The sequence below is a fragment of the Haliaeetus albicilla genome, chromosome 1 (genome assembly GCF_947461875.1).
Source record: "Haliaeetus albicilla chromosome 1, bHalAlb1.1, whole genome shotgun sequence".
Classification (NCBI taxonomy): Eukaryota; Metazoa; Chordata; class Aves; order Accipitriformes; family Accipitridae; genus Haliaeetus; species Haliaeetus albicilla.
Window position 1 is genome coordinate 36,387,340 of NC_091483.1, and position 15,504 is coordinate 36,402,843.

General features: G+C 46.9%; 1 protein-coding gene across 1 annotated transcript; it reads right to left on the minus strand.

Moving 5' to 3' along the window:
- Positions 1 to 8,778: 8,778 nt before the first annotated feature.
- Positions 8,779 to 12,803, minus strand: SFRP2 (secreted frizzled related protein 2). Its single transcript, XM_069785633.1, has 3 exons — positions 12,047 to 12,803; positions 11,279 to 11,359; positions 8,779 to 9,838 (listed from the first exon to the last, which is right to left on the minus strand). Exons 1-3 carry the CDS (start codon positions 12,786 to 12,788, stop codon positions 9,534 to 9,536), a joined length of 1,128 nt encoding a protein of 375 aa, XP_069641734.1. The 5' UTR covers positions 12,789 to 12,803; the 3' UTR covers positions 8,779 to 9,533.
- Positions 12,804 to 15,504: the final 2,701 nt, after the last annotated feature.

The following is a 15,504-nucleotide window of genomic DNA, read 5'->3' on the forward strand; positions in this document are numbered from 1 at the left end:
CAAACTTTGGTCATTCAGGTTCTCGAGGTCAAGTCTAGCGAATCTAACTCTTCCCAAAGATGAGTATTTTCTTATCCCCACCCCTTGCTTTCTTCCCCATCTGCAACCTCCTTGCTAGCTATAGCATTTATACTGTAACACCGAGAATGAGCATGAAAGGTCAAACTAACAGTTCCCTTCTGGGTTTAAGCTAGTGGCAGATGGCTATGAGGACTCTGCCCCAAACTGGGGGTTTGCTGTGACCTGTTGTATCCCTATCTCTAAAGATAAACTTGAAGAACCAGCCCTCCTCTGCCTTCCCAGGGATCTTCACTCTTATCTCTAGTCATTGCTCACCAACACTTTTAGCTGTCAAAACCCTCTCTGCTGCCCTAGCAACAAGCATCCAGGCTCTTTTCCAGCTGACATAAGCTTCCTGCCACCTCCTGATGACAAGTGCTTCCAACATTTCCAGCTGTCAGACTTTCAGCATCTGCTCCACATGTCACCAGGCTGACTTCACTGAACCTCAGGCAGCTTTGCACTCAGCCAGTTGCCTGATGCTATATGGTGAGAATGACTTCACCCTGACTACAGTCACTTGTCCACCTCTTTCTGTGCTGAAACAGTGACAATCAGGGTTGGTGTGTTTTCTTCCAGAGAGCTGCTGCTATTGCATTTATATACAAGTACATGTTTCATTCAGACTTAGTCAGCTATTGTATTAATACTATTTTAGAGCAGTAGCTTCAGTAGGGCTCCATTAAATCTATTCAGAATGCTTCTCTTCTAATTGAAGTTTGAGCAGGAGTGACTCTTCTGAATTGTTGGTGTCCTAAATTTATATATAGCATGACATTTAGAAAATAAATATTCTTACTGTTAGAGAGTCAGACTCTTCAAAAGTAGTCAATACTGGATTTACTCTGCTTCTATTAATGTATATAGAATTTTACCACTGGTTTCCCTAGGACCAGCTCTAGGCCATCATTTCACACTTCATAAAATCTACCTAGAATGTGTGTTGGTACCAAATTCCCTGGCAAATCTTGTCCTTTTTTGTTTTTTTTTTTTAAAGCTCTGTTTCTGCACCATCCTTTCAGTAGTGTGTCAGAAATGGAATACATCAGCCAGATGAGAATCTCCCACTGAAGTAGATTATGCCATTACAGTATCCACCAGCACCTTCTTCTTATCTCTTTTTCGAGTGCTGCTGTGTGTGAAGTTTTCCACAAGCTCTTCTAGATACTTTTTCTCCTTCAGAGGATCAAAGATAGAATGAGTGTGGGAGACAGGCAAGCAGAAGAGCCCAGTTGGCAAATGCAGCAAGCCTGGGCCTCAGGTGCTCAGCCTTATCAAGATTACCGTAAGGCTGAAAAGGTGTATTTTTCATGTCCAAGCTACAAGCGTGCTGAGCCCTGCCCTGCAGATGGTCATTAGGCTGCCATCAGAAGGGATCCAGCCTGCTGCACTCCTGCCCTGTAGGAGCTCAAAGGGCTGGAGCAGCACCCCAGCCCTTGCTCCTTGCCTGCTACGAGGCGCAGGTCCCTGGGGGACCCCTTCACATGCTGCAGGGACAGGCTATACCAACACAAAGTTGATACTGCAAGCTCTTCAATAGCACTCACCAACTTCCCTTGGTGCTGGGCAAGCCACAGCAGCAAATTGAAACTGAGCCTGCTGTTAACATACTTGTTTCTTTGCAAATGTCTGGGCTGAGGGCCCATTTTTAGGATGTGCTTTGTGTGACCTACCTGCCATCTGCTCCCCATGTATCAGATGGTGCAGCTATGGGACTAGGTGGGTCTTCTGCTCAGCTGCTGAACTCACCACAAACCACTCATCGTATTTAGTTGTTTTCATTCAGGGTTCATTTGGGGTTGAGTAAAAGAGCTGACCTGATGCACTGTCTGCCTCGTGTGATGGAGGAAGGTGGTGGGAGCACACAGCTGGCGGGGGTGGGGTGCAGAAAATGGAGCCTCTATGGAGCAGCTCACATTTAGATACAATATGCCCACATTAAGTGTAGTTATTGCTAGGTGAACTTCACCCTAAGCTAGGTTGTGGCACTCTACTAGCACAGGAGATGTGTTATACTGTAATCCATGTTCTAGATGTCTCCAGTGACCCTTTTGAGTGTCATATGGGAGAAAATGCAGTGTCTCTTCCACCTTCCATTTTGAGAAATCTCATTAAATAATAGGCCCTTTATGAACTATAATTATATATCACTATATTGCTGACTTTTGTATTACTCCTTGCTATGTGCTGGCTAGTTGCAGCAGTTGCAAGGCAAGTCTTAACAGTTAATATAGTTTCCTGCTGTATTGTGTTGTAGAAAACAGTATTTCATAAAAATCTTTTCTTGTTCATCTACTTAATGTAACAGTACAAAGTTGAAAAGGATGCTAATCCTTCAAGCAAGCTTAGTTCTGGATTGAGGGACTGATGTCCATGCACTGTTTTTTCGTGAAGGTAGAGCTAGCTTTAAAATTCCTGAGTTACCTTATGAATGTATAAAGTCTGTTTCTGTGGGGAAGCCAGGATGTCTTATTTCAGCTCTCCCAGTAAGTATCATTTGACTAGAATATGAGGAAACAAAAGGGTTAGGACAATTTTAACATTTCACATGTGTGGGACAGATTATGATACTACTACTTGCTAATATTTTCAACAGTCTAGATCCCATTTCCAAAATCCCTGGGTGCCAAGTACATTAAACTCTCTAAGGTTATATGTGTTGCAGCCAAATTTTGAAATACACGTGGGTACCTCAAGCAACAGATAAGCATCTGTAAGCATCTAACAGGATTTTAAATATGCCTTCTTACATTGCTTCCAACAAAATTAATTTTTTGTCTTTTTGTTGTGTAAGTTACTTAAAGGTCAAAACCTAAGAATACTTTGGAAATTGATCTTATGCTTTAGTTTCATATACTCTTTTGAAAATCCATTATATATTTAAAAATCCACATTGTGTGAAAAAAAACCCCACCATTCATACCACTGGGATGATTGCAGTGCTACAGATCACAGGATGTAAATGAGACTACTGAAAATTTTTCCCATATTGAAGAATCCAGCATCTGAAGGAAAGAGGCTGTGTGAAGCTATAAGATTATCTTCAAAATCATTTTCTTCCCTTATTGAAAACAAATTATTAAATCTCCTAATTCTTAAATTAGAGTGTATTTTCTTGTCTTGCCTGATTATTTTGGGGGGGGGGGGGGGGGGGGGAGTTGCCCTAGTTTCTGAAACTCTACCTCTCCAAACACTTTTACCTTACCTATTACAATTAAGCTATTGTTTTGCTTAGGAAAGTGGCCTGACTTAATTCAGGTTTCTGTCCCAGAGTAAACCGAAATGATTAATAACTCTGTGTGTGCCTAACGATGTGAGCCCTGCAGCCACCAAAGCACCTGTCTCAGCAAACCCTGGCTGGTTACACACTATTGTGCATGGCTGAAGATTCACAAAACAAAAAAAGGCAATTAGACAATGTTAGGGATTTGAAGCAAACTAACAATACAGGGAAATTGCCAGGGAAGGATTAGTTATCTCTTGCCTGATAAAAGCAGGTATCAATGGAAAACTCCTAAACTGGTCTTCCACAGTGGCTCCATATGGAAAGTTTAATGTCTAGTGAAGACTGCCAGGGTTAAGCTCTGAAAACAAAGATCTGGAAGTTGAAAGTGTGCTTAAATTAGCATTTCTGCTACCCTTTCAGATCACTCCTCAATCTGCTGCTAGTTTTGTCTGTGCCTTTAATGACAACCTGTTGCACCCAAGCAGAAAATTCTGTCATTTTAGCATCACGCTTTTGGATTGAAAATTACTCCAAAAGGATGATCTGCAGCATTTGGGTGTTGAAAGAGCTGCATTAATAGTATTGTCTTATTGTGGGTCTTAGAAGGTATACATGCTCTTTCTTGGGTCTGTTCTGTAAGACACTGAGCATACCTCCTAATCTGTGCTGGTCTTTCTGGCCAGACAGCTTCTCTGTGCGTGCAGTAATTGGTTTTGAAGTTTGCTCCATCAGCTGCTTCGCAGTGCAGCTTTCCACATTGGTTGGTTATTTTGATCAGTCATGAGAGCAATGGGCTGGCTGGCTGATTGCTGAGGTGTTCCTCCTGGCTGGGTGACAGGCTTGCCGGCTGACCTTGGCCAACTGGCTTTAACTCCGGTGGGGGATAGCGGCTCATATTTTCCAAGGCATCTAGGTGATTTAGGAGCCCACGGCTCACCCTGAAGGGGGTTGATGCATTTGGAAAATGTTACCCTATTAAACTCACCCCAAAGGGATATAGTGTGGGCTAATTTATGTTTGTAAAACAGCTTGGGGTCTTGGATTCCTGTGACGTGAGTATCTTGCACTCTCCTCCTCGTACAGAGGCAAACAAGACCCATTCCTGTGGCTGTTTCATCAGACAGTTAGGCTGTACTGAACCTACATCTGCTGATAAGAAAGCAACTTCTAGATAAATCATACAGGCATGTCTCTGAAGCCTAGAAATAAGAACTTCTGGCTCCAATAACAAAAGCCTGACCTAAGGAAGGCCGCCTACATCTCTGGTAGCAATCAATCCATCGCCCTTCCTCTGGTATTGCCAACTGGGGGGCACATCGGGAGGGCTCACAGAGCTGGTAGATTTGGCGAGGATGGCAGCAGGCCACAGGAGCAGCAAAAAAGGAGCTGCCCCGCTGGCTGCACGGGGGGTGCTCATGCCCCAGCAGGCACCTGGGGGACGATGAGACCATCTGTTCTTGAGTCACGGTGGCTCCGCTCTTGGCTGATGCCCTGTCCTGGTTTCAGCTGGGATAGAGTTAACTGTCTTCCTAGTAGCTGGTACAGTGCTATGTTTTGAGTTCAGTATGTGAAGAATGTTGATAACACTGATGTTTTCAGTTGTTGCTCAGTAGTGTTTAGACTACAGTCAAGGATTTTTCAGCTTCTCATGCCCAGCCAGGGCACCTGACCCAAACTGGCCAACAGTGTATTCCATACCATGTGACGTCCCATCTAGTTTAGGAACTGGGAAGTGGGGGGCAGGGATTCGCCGCTTGGGGACTGGCTGGGTGTCGGTCGGCGGGTGGTGAGCAATTGCCCTGCACATCATTTGTACATTCCAATCCTTTTATTACTGTTGTCATTTTATTAGTGTTATCATTATCATTATTAGTTTCTTCTTTTCTGTTCTATTAAACCGTTCTTATCTCAACCCACGAGTTTTACTTCTTTTCCCGATTTTCTCCCCCATCCCACTGGATGGGGGGGAGTGAGTGAGCGGCTGCGTGGTGCTTAGTTGCTGGCTGGGGTTAAACCACGACATGCCCTCAATGGCTGAAGAGAGGTAGCGAGACATCCGAGAGAAGGTTGAGCGAGGTGCACCATGGCCCCAGAGTGGGGAACACAGGGTTATAACAACAGGGCTGAGATATGCAGGAGACCCGGCCGTGCAGGGGAAGGTGTGCTTTATCTGTGTGTTCTTCATGCCCGCTATATTCTTTAAATATCTTTATAGTCTCCTGCAGCAGAATAGGAATAGTGGCCGTGCCTGAGGTGACCAGCATGTGACTGTGGTGCTTCTTGTGGCATCTAACTGCCCTCCTGTCCTCACAGAAAATCATTAATTAAATTTAAATGCCTCTTGCTGAATTTCCCGCATGAGTCTTTTTATGTCTTAAGCTGGTCATTAGGATTTTTGTGGCTTGTGTGTAGTTATACTGCATGAGTTCTTTAATAAACCATACCGAGGGCGAAAGTGTCTGTATGAGAGGGGTGAGAGAGAGGCTGAGTGGCTTCTCTGTGGGTGTCTGAAGTGAATGACAAGTGAGGGAGAAAAGAAAGGATTAAGAAGTAATTAAAGGATAGAGAGAACGCTAAATAAGGAAGAAAGGAAAAAACTGCAAGGAACATTGTTGATGGGTTTTACATTTGAATTTGGGTAGTCATTTTTTTTTACACACTCAGGGAAGAAGACGTTGGAGGGAGCCTTGGTTGCTGTTACGCTTTCATATTATAATCTAAGTGCTGCCTTGATTATACACCATTCTGATTGCTGCGGCCTAGTGATTAGAGCATAAAACTTGGAGGCAAAAAATATGCTGCTTTTCATGACTGTAAAGGACTTGCTGGGTGGTTTTGAATGAGTTATTTCACTTCACTGTGCCTCATTTTCCTGATCTGCAAAACAGGGATATTAATGCCTATTTTTGCAAAGGCAGTCTGAGAAACTTAAATGGAAACTTCTGTATAAATGTCAAGTATCATTATTATTGTTCTTAAACTAATCCATTGTAGTCAACTGCTTTTATAGTTTTTATGAAAGCAAATACAATGGGAGCTACATAATTGGCTGCCTAACAATGTTGTTTCAATTAGAAGAAGACAAAAAGTGTCTGAAAAATGCAACAGTGGGTTGCCATTTTCATCAACTGCAAAAAAAAAATTCTGCTAGAACTGAACCATGACATACCATATCAGGTAATAAAGTTACTCTGAAGTATATGTAACACAGAGATCAGAAGTAACAGGCTCAGATAATTTTTTGTTACATGTTTGGTTCACTATTTATCTGGCACAGTTGAAGGTTTTCAGTTATTGTTGAGCAAGTAACAGTAAGGGTAAAAATGTGAAAAATGTATGTGTTTACTTCTTTGCCAGCATCTGAGAGACTAAGTTTCCCCAGGCTGTGACTTTAAAATCCTAATTTTCAGTTGAATAGTTTGCAATGTCTGGCTTATACACCTTTGGAAACAGGCAATACAGGAAACACTGATACTCCCTCTCCTTAGTGAGGTGAATATGAACCGTCTTTTAATAGGATGCTGTTAGAATAAGGTAATGGAACTAAACTGGGAAAATGTGAGTGCCATTACTCTTCACTTTTGCCTAAATCCTGTTTATCTGAAAGGTAATCCTGCCTTTGCCAATTCACCCTGAGGGTGGATAGTCCCAGTTATTCAGCCCAGGGCCACATGCAGAAGGCTTTAGCAGTAAGGGTATGCTGTATGGAAGGATGCTCTTAATCCAGGATGCTGATTATACTAGTAAAATTGAATGTTTGCCAGTCTAGTTTATTCTTCTCCTGAATTTGTCCTGGTAGGAACAGGATTTTGCTGGTATAACGGTGCTTATTTTGTGATGGAGGAAGGGGAATGTTTGGGGATTTTTAAGACAGAGCGATATTGGTCATAGGTAATGTGTCTTCATACATCTCAGTGATTTGGCAAAAATCTGTTATGTAGTCTTGGCCTTAACATGACCCCAGAGTGAGTAACTTGTGACCTGTCTGTCCTCATCAGCGTCAGTACTGCTGCCTTCTAGAACAGCCCAATTAAGATAATTTTATGGTTGCTGTAGGAGGACAGTATCTGTAAGGCAGGCTGAGTGGAGCAGTCCTGGCTGTTCGTTTTCCATCCCCAGAGACTGCATTGCAACAACTGCCTCTTCCAAGTGCTTTCCTCTACCAAGCAGCACAAGCCCATTTCTGCAGGCTCATTTTCAGCCAGCTCCTCTGTACCTGTGAGCTCGTTCCCTCTAAAACCAAGGCTGTTCAGGGACAGGTATTACACTACATGCTGAGTGAGATGGGTAGAGCGATGTGACATCTGGATGCTGATGGCTCTATAAGATTATGGACATAGTGCTGGTATTAAAATAATTACACCATAGCACGAAAAGACTCGGATCTCTTTCCCGAGAAGCCAGGTCCATTCAGAAGAAAAACTTCAATGACATTAAAGAGCCAGTTTGGAATGTTTTTTTTTTTTGTTTAGTTGTTTTTTAATTATTATTATTTTGAGGGTATTTGTGAGGACTGATCTTTTTTGCTTGTTCATAGTCCTACTGTTGTTTGTACCAGGTGTAGCAAGTGCATTAAGACTTTGGAAAAGGGCAAACAATTCCTTTTTTCCTCAGACAAATTTAACATGTTGGATCTTTAGATTTTATCTTTTTATCCTGATGGTGGAAAAAAAAGCACACTAAATATGTGACATTAATACAATTTTTTTACTTAAAAAGAATAATCTAATGTTGGATTTGCATTCTCTCTGTTAATGGTTAGCATAAAACATTGTACTTGGGAGTATTGGACCGCTCATCCTCTCAGTGAAGCTAAGAGGAATTTTTTTATATGTGACAACACTGTGAAGCAAGACTATTTTTCAGGATAAGTACAATAAAATTCTAGCAGGTAATGCTCTTCATCAGAAAACATTAGTAAGAAAAATGCTGGAAAACATTCCCCTAGTTACACTATTAAGTAGGTTTTATTTTCTTTCTCAGTAAGAATAGTGAGTGTAATACACACAAAACATGCCTTGCTCTACCATTATTCTGAATTGCTAGTTGCAAATGAGATTTTTCTGTCTACTCTTGCACTCCTTAATATGTCTTTTTCAGGTCTAAGAAATGGATGAATGGATTTGATTTTTAAACAAATGGTCTCATTGCAGTTCCACATCGCAAAAAGCAGAGTCTTCTGAGAAGATGAGATGAAAATGCAGGCAGTCGAACAAAGGAGCCACAGAAAACTCTTCATCTTGAAGAGCTCAACAGACACATATTAAAATGAGTTGACTGAACCTCAGTCCCATGTCTCGTGGGTTCATCTTTAGAGAAATGATGTCCACTATGTTTTGTCTGACTGTAGCACTGGATGCTTGCTTGTGCTTCTCTACTGGCCACTTGGGATAAAAGGCCAAATTTTGCTTTGCTACGACAAAGGCCAGTTGGACAGCTTTCTCCCAGTTCTCCCAAACCAGATTAAAGTGAATACAGACCAAGACGATGGGTAAACTATGATGTAAAGTTTATATACAAGAATATAACATTTATCTGGAGTATTTACAAGGTTAATTAAAGCAATATTTTACAACTCTTTCAGGTTAACCACTGGGTATATTACAGTTAGGCTACAGATGGTTTAATTTGCAAAATAATAAAAAAATCCATTGCATTCAGATCAACCAGCTGCAAAACTTGTTAATTTTTTTTCTGAGAGATAAGGGCTCAGACTTGTGGAAAATAAAATGTGAGAATGGTTAATATACTCTTACTGATGCCTATGTATCACATGCAAGAGTCGTACATGACCTTTATAGTGTTAATATAGATGGCAAGCCATTTCACCTCGGTGAAAGAGTCGTACCCACTGTGACAGGCCAGTTGCACATGTGGCTTTCTCTGCATCTCCTACTTTTGCACAACAAACATGCATGTATACAGAGAAGCAGCAATATAAATGAACCAGCATTACCAAAAATGAAGAGGGAAAAACCTCAGACCAAAGTCACATTTGCAACCATTAAAAAAAAAAAAAAGCTTTAAGCAAGATACTTTAATACTTCCCAAAAATAGTCATGATTTTTTTTTTATTACATTTTAACCTATGTACAAAAATGGAGGGCTCCCTCCCCTCCCGGAGAGCGGTCACCATGTCTCATGCCCGTGGCATCTCGAGGCTCAGAGGGGCCGAAGCAAGAAGGTGCGGGAGGCCCGGAGAGCTCGGGACAGAGGCGGCTGCTGGAGGCGGCCAGAGCTGAAGCCACTAACACTGCAGTTTGCGGATGCTGCGGGAGAACCGCTTGAAAGCCCGCTGCCCTTTCTGCCACCGCTTCAGCGAGGTGATCACCAGTTCCCCAGCTTGCTTTTGCCCCATCACCAAGTAGGGGACGTTGATGTCATTCATCTCATCGCAGGTACACTGGAGGCCACCTTTGAGCCAGAGCACAATCTTCCTCAGATCCCTTTCCGTCAGCCCATTCAGCTTGTAGATGGTTTTACTCTTTGTTTCGGGGGTGATCTTGGTATCCCCATTGATGTAGGCAATCTCCTTCACTTTTATCTTCAAGGCTAATAGAGCAAGGGGAGGAGGCAGTGGAGAGAGGGAGAGAGATTGAGAGGTTTTTTCCCATTAGTGCACATAAAGAGGACCTGGGGAGGGAGGTGCTCTATTGCTAATTAAACTGTCAGGGCTGACAGAAGAGGCAGCAGGTGGCTCCATTTCTAAAGCCACAAAGGGCATGCAAGTCATTTCAGTTTGAATCAACCTTAGGGCTGAGCGTTTTTTGGTTTCTTTTTGCCTCTTCCCCCTCCCCCTCTTTTTCCTTCCTTTCTAAATTAATTTTTTTCTCCCACTTTTCTCCTGTTTGCAAACAGAGAGAGGGTGGGTTTGCTACATTAAGCAGAGCTCTGTTTTTTGCTGGGAGAGGACAGTCTTCCTGAAACTAGAGTTTGAAGGGGAGGTGGGGAAGCGAGTACCTAGACCTAATCTGAAACCTGATCTCTGCTGCGGCTGAAAACTTCTAAACTTAATTTATTAGGCTGGAGAGGATTTGGGGCAAACCTGTAAGGAAATGATATTTCACATGCATTGTTTTTTTGAAAGAATAGATCCCATGGAGGGCAAATTGGTCCAACAGCTGCATTCGATTTGGTAAAATAACTAGGAGGGGGATACAGGGCTCTGTAAGAATCTGTGGGGCATGTTTAGCTTTAGGAGGATTTATCTGAGTGCAATTTGCCAGGCCAAAGTTATTGGTTGTTTTAGCAATTATGTCCCGCAGTCACCGTTTCAGGTTTTGGGTGGTGGGGTTTTTGTTGTTGGGTTTTTTTTGTGGTTTTTTTTTTTAAAGAAAGACTTTTGAATTATTGTAGATATTTATACTACAAATCTGTTTCCAGGTATAAACATTGGCCTATTATAAAAGGATTCCCCTCCTTATTCCCTTTTTCTCTTGAAATGCTAATGTGTGGATAATGTGCCGTTCAGTTCTCTGTGTCGAAGGGGCTTTCTTGTCCTCTTCTAACCCCAGATCTTCCCATTAAGTTTATATCCCCAATTGTCTGTGCATTACCTTCTCTGTCAAATGATATATAGAGCTTCATTCTTAATCTGCAGAGAGAGTCTTTCTCACGATATGTGAGATTGGTCATGCAGCTCTCTCTCATACGTCCAAATGAAGCTTTGCTCTACTTCTCCCCAGGCAATAGACTGGATGAAAGTTATTTGTTTGTTTTTTTTTTCCATTTTACTTTCTATTTGGCTTGCCAGCAACATCCACATAAAAGAGTGCTACTTCGAAACAGCAAACAGAAAAGGACTATAAAAAGAGCTACTTTTCATTCCCAGGTGGAATTTTGTGTTTTGTGACCCAATGGTCAGACGGGTCCATCTGCAGATAAGACAAAGCCCTGTCTTTATTCAGGCGCATCTCTCACTGACTCCACTGGGAATTTTACCTGACCCTGAACCCTCACGTTTCAGCCAAGGGGGGCTCTGCTTCCACTTACCAAAGTCATTTTTGCAGAGGTTTTCCACGATGTCATTATCGTCTTCATTTTTGTTTTTGCAGGCATCGCAGACCTTGGGTGCTGGAAATGCAAGGGACAGTCCCCATCAGGCTCGGGGAGAAAGGAACAGCAGGTGGCGTTGGGAACCCTTCGGAAACCGCCGGGTTTTCCAGCCCTCGAACGCTCCATCCCAGACCCTGCGCCTTCTCCCCCCCCCAGCCCCGGCGCTGCCCGAGCACTTCGACACGCCTTACCTTGCTGCAGACCCGCTGGAGGGGGGCACGGTGTGCTTTTAAGGTCACACTTCAACCAAAAGCGGTTGTTTGGGTTTTTGTTTTGGTTTGGGTTTTTTTGTTTGTTTGTTTTTTACGGGGGAAAGCATAAAGGGGGGCACACGACACAAACCACCCGAGCCCCGCGCTTCAGCGATGATCTTTGCAGGAGGAGGTTGTCCCCCTGCGAGCCGCACGGCTCGAGTCCGGGGTCCCGGACCTTTCCTTTGGGGACGGAGACCGGCAAAGGCCGCGGGGTGCGGGCCGGTGCCAGCACCGCGCCGGTGCCTGCAGTTTCCCCGGTCCCCTCGGCAAAGCCTCCCTGAGCCTGACCTGCGACCCGTCCCGTCCCGTCCCGGAGCACCGGGGGGTGCTGTAACGGGAGGGAGGGGGCTTCGCTGGCCGGCAGAAAGCTGGGGAGGGACCCCTCTGCCGGGGCGGCTCCTCGGGGGGCAGCTGCCGCCGGCCCGGGGGCTGCCCGGCGGCTCCCTCTTACCTTCCCGGGTGACGGGGAGGATGTGGTCGCTGCTGGCCAGCGGGATGCAGAGGTCGTTGTCCTTGGGGAAGCGGCTGCAGTCCAGCATGTCGGGCCAGGGGAAGCCGAAGGCGGACATCACCGGGGCGCAGCTCTCCTTCACCTCCTCGCAGAGCGAGTGGCAGGGCTGGATGATCTCGTCCAGGTCGTCGATGCAGACGGGGGCAAAGAGGGAGCAGAGGAACTTCCTGGTGTCGGGGTGGCACTGCTTCTGCACCAGCGGGATCCAGGTGGAGGCCTGCTCCAGCACCTCCTGCACCGTCTCATGCCCCAGCAGGTTGGGCAGCCGCATGCTCTGGTACTCGATGCCCCGGCACAGCAGCATCGGGGCGGGGATGGGCTTGCAGTTGGAGCGCTTGTAGGAGAAGTCGGGCTCCCCGAAGGGGAACAGCCCGGCGGCCGAGCCCATGCACTGGGACGCCAGCAGGAGCAGGGCGCAGAGGCGGCGCTGCATTTTGGGGCGCGGTGGAGGGAGGGGAGGGGGGGGCTGCCGAAAGGCTCGGGGGGCTGCGATGGCGGGGCGCGGAGCGGGCGGCGCGCCGCTGCCCTCAGCCGCAGGCAGCGTCCCCCAGCCCGGGCTCCTGCCTGCCAGACGGGGACGGAGGGTCTGAGCGAGATGCGGGGGCAAACGGGAGTTTTCAGGATTTTTTTGTATGCAAATGGCAGGGGGAGCGGGGGCTGGGAGGAGCCTGGTGACAGCCATCCAGAAAGGATTGGTCACTACTTTCTCGGTCTGCTTTTGCTCAGGGGGATTGTCTTTTGGCAGGAAATCCTTGCAAGGAACGTTAGTTACCGTGCGAGCACGGGCTAGGCAAGGGAAAGGAAGGGAACGGGGGAAAGATCCCCGCGAACAAAGAGCCACCAAAGCCCGACGAGCTCCTCGGCCGGGCAGGGGCAGAGGGGCCGCTCTCAGGCCGCGGTAGCTGGAGGTGAGCTTTGCCGCTAACACAGCTGCTGCCGAGCGGCGGGACCCCCCTCTCTCCCCACCCCCCCCCCTTGCACACGTTTGGTGCTTTCGCTGCCAGCGGACGCGTGAGGTGGCCGGTCCGGTTCCCCACGCAGGGGGCCAGGCTGGCTGCTCCCTCGGCCCCCGGGGGGTGTCTGGCACCTCCGCCCCCTCCCCGCGATGCTGGCAGCCGCAGGCAGCGGCTGGGGGCTGCCGGCTTTCCCGGCCCCGGCTCGGCAGCGCCCAGCCGCCGGGGGCTGCCCTGCGGGGTCCTCCTCCTGCCCCCCCGCCCCAGCCCCTGGCTCTCCCCTGCGAGGAGCAGGGGCTGCAGCGGACCCTGGATGGCCTCCGACCGCCAAAGGGGGTTTTCCCCCGGTGGGAGCATCCAAGTGCGTTTGAAACGCTGTCACCTGGCACTTTTTTCCAAGGCTAAAAGCGTAGGCCTGGCTCTGTGCAGCGTAGGCATGTCCCTTTCCCTTCGCTCCTGTCTTCACCTAGGAACTCCCTTAAAGAATTATGTTTGTGTTGATTTACCACAAAGGGGAAGACAACAGGCAAAGCACTGGGATCGCAACGCAGCTTCAGTGCAATTTGGATATTTCTTGGATTTTTAGTAATATGGGATTATTATTGAAAAGAGTAGGCCTGTGTAGTATCATTTTGTGGTAAACCACATTCATTAATCAGCTACTGAATGTATCTCCTTATAGAGATGTTTTATGGGAAGCTAGCTAGCCTTAGCCACGATGACTTCTGTAAATTGCAGGATCCCTATATGTCTAGTTTCCAGACTGAGCTTCCCGGATGTCTGACTTGCTGTTTGTGGTGTAGGAAAGAGATGGGACCTGCAGTGTTCCCACGGGGAAGGCACGGGGCTGCCATGCTGGAGTGGTCGCAGTGCTGCCCCAGGCGGGCCATTGCCATGCGATGAGGCCAGCGCCAGCTCCTTCACAGGAGCTTTCAAGGTCCTTTCTAGCAGGCCACACTGATGGATGTAATCTCCCTGTAGGCCAGCTTCTCTCTTACTTAAATTTGTTTCATACCTGGAAAGTAAATGTCCTGAATGTCTAATACCACTTGTGGAAGGGCTTAAAAGTAGTCTATTTCTTACAGCTTCACATATTCTTGCCATTTATTATCTGTGTTCATCTCATCCCTTTAAACAATAAATCTGTAAGCTCTTGGCCTCAGTCGCCTTCCATGGCACTGAGCCCCACCAATGACTTATGGTCCCCATTTCAAGCCCATTTTGCCAAGTCCTGAGGATTGCCAGAGGCTGTAGCTGTTGCCACTTGCAGGAGATGTCCCTTCCAGCTGCCAGTGCTGGTCCCACTGGCCTCTGTCCCCAACCTCCTCTTCAGTGGAAGGGGACCTACCAGCACGTTTGCTCTTACCCTGAATGGCCAGGCTATTCACCAGGTCTTTGTAAAATGGACAAGTTTGTGGTTTGTATTTTTCTCTCTCCTTTTTTCACTGCTTCTCATTATTTTGGAGTCATTGACATCCCTTCAGGTCGATCTCAGCAAGATCAGAAGACAATTTGCCTGCTCTGTAAATTCCCAGTAGCCATGTCCACCTCTTTCCGCAGATCCAGCCAGCTGGGCTGCGTGGAAGCAAGGACCCAAATCTGAACAGACTCTGTTTAGACTAGAGATAATAACCATTTTCTGTGGCGGAGGATGAGACATTTCCGACAGAAGTTTGCTCTTTTTTTTCACCAGAACTGTTTGCTTGTTTGTTTCCAGCCCACAGGAAATCAGGAGGAAAAACATATTTTTTCCTGAATTAAGCTTTGATTTGAAACGAGGCTTTATGAAACCTTATTATTTCCATTTTTAATCACCCTTGGCGAACTCACTTACTATAAATTAGAAACGATCTGAGATCGTGTAAACAAAACCAGCCCAAGCCTGCAGACCCGAGCAATCAGTACTGCCCTCGCTCTGATCCCTTGCAAGGGAAAGCGCCGGAGTGCGGGGCTGCCGTCGGTGCTCCTCGTTGCAAATGGGTACGGCATTCCCAGCCTGCGGAACCCAATGTTGTTTGCAGTCACTGTGGTTTAGCAGGGCCCGCACACCATCGCAGGCCGGGTGCGAGCTGTGGGGACTGGGTGCTGCGGCCAGAAAACCTGCAGCATTCCCAAGGCCCGGGTGATTTTTGTGCTAAATGCTCCAAGTCAAGCAAAGCCTAAGCAGGAAGAGCAGCTTTGGGTGTCCGTGCAAGCGTGCTCAAAGGGTGGTGGGGGTGCGGGAGGACACACCTGTGGGGCTGTCTCCACGGGGGGTGTCAGGGGTCCCTGGGCTACAGGGTGGCTGCTGAGGGCAGGGAGACCTCGCAGCCTTGCCTTCCGGGGCCGCCCCCACTTCGCTCGCCTTCCCTTTTGGGAGGGATGGGGCTGGCTCTGAACGGCGGGTCTGGGCAGCCCTTGGGGAGCCGGGCTGTGTTTCGGGCCGCCCCGGGTGCCGTTGCCCTC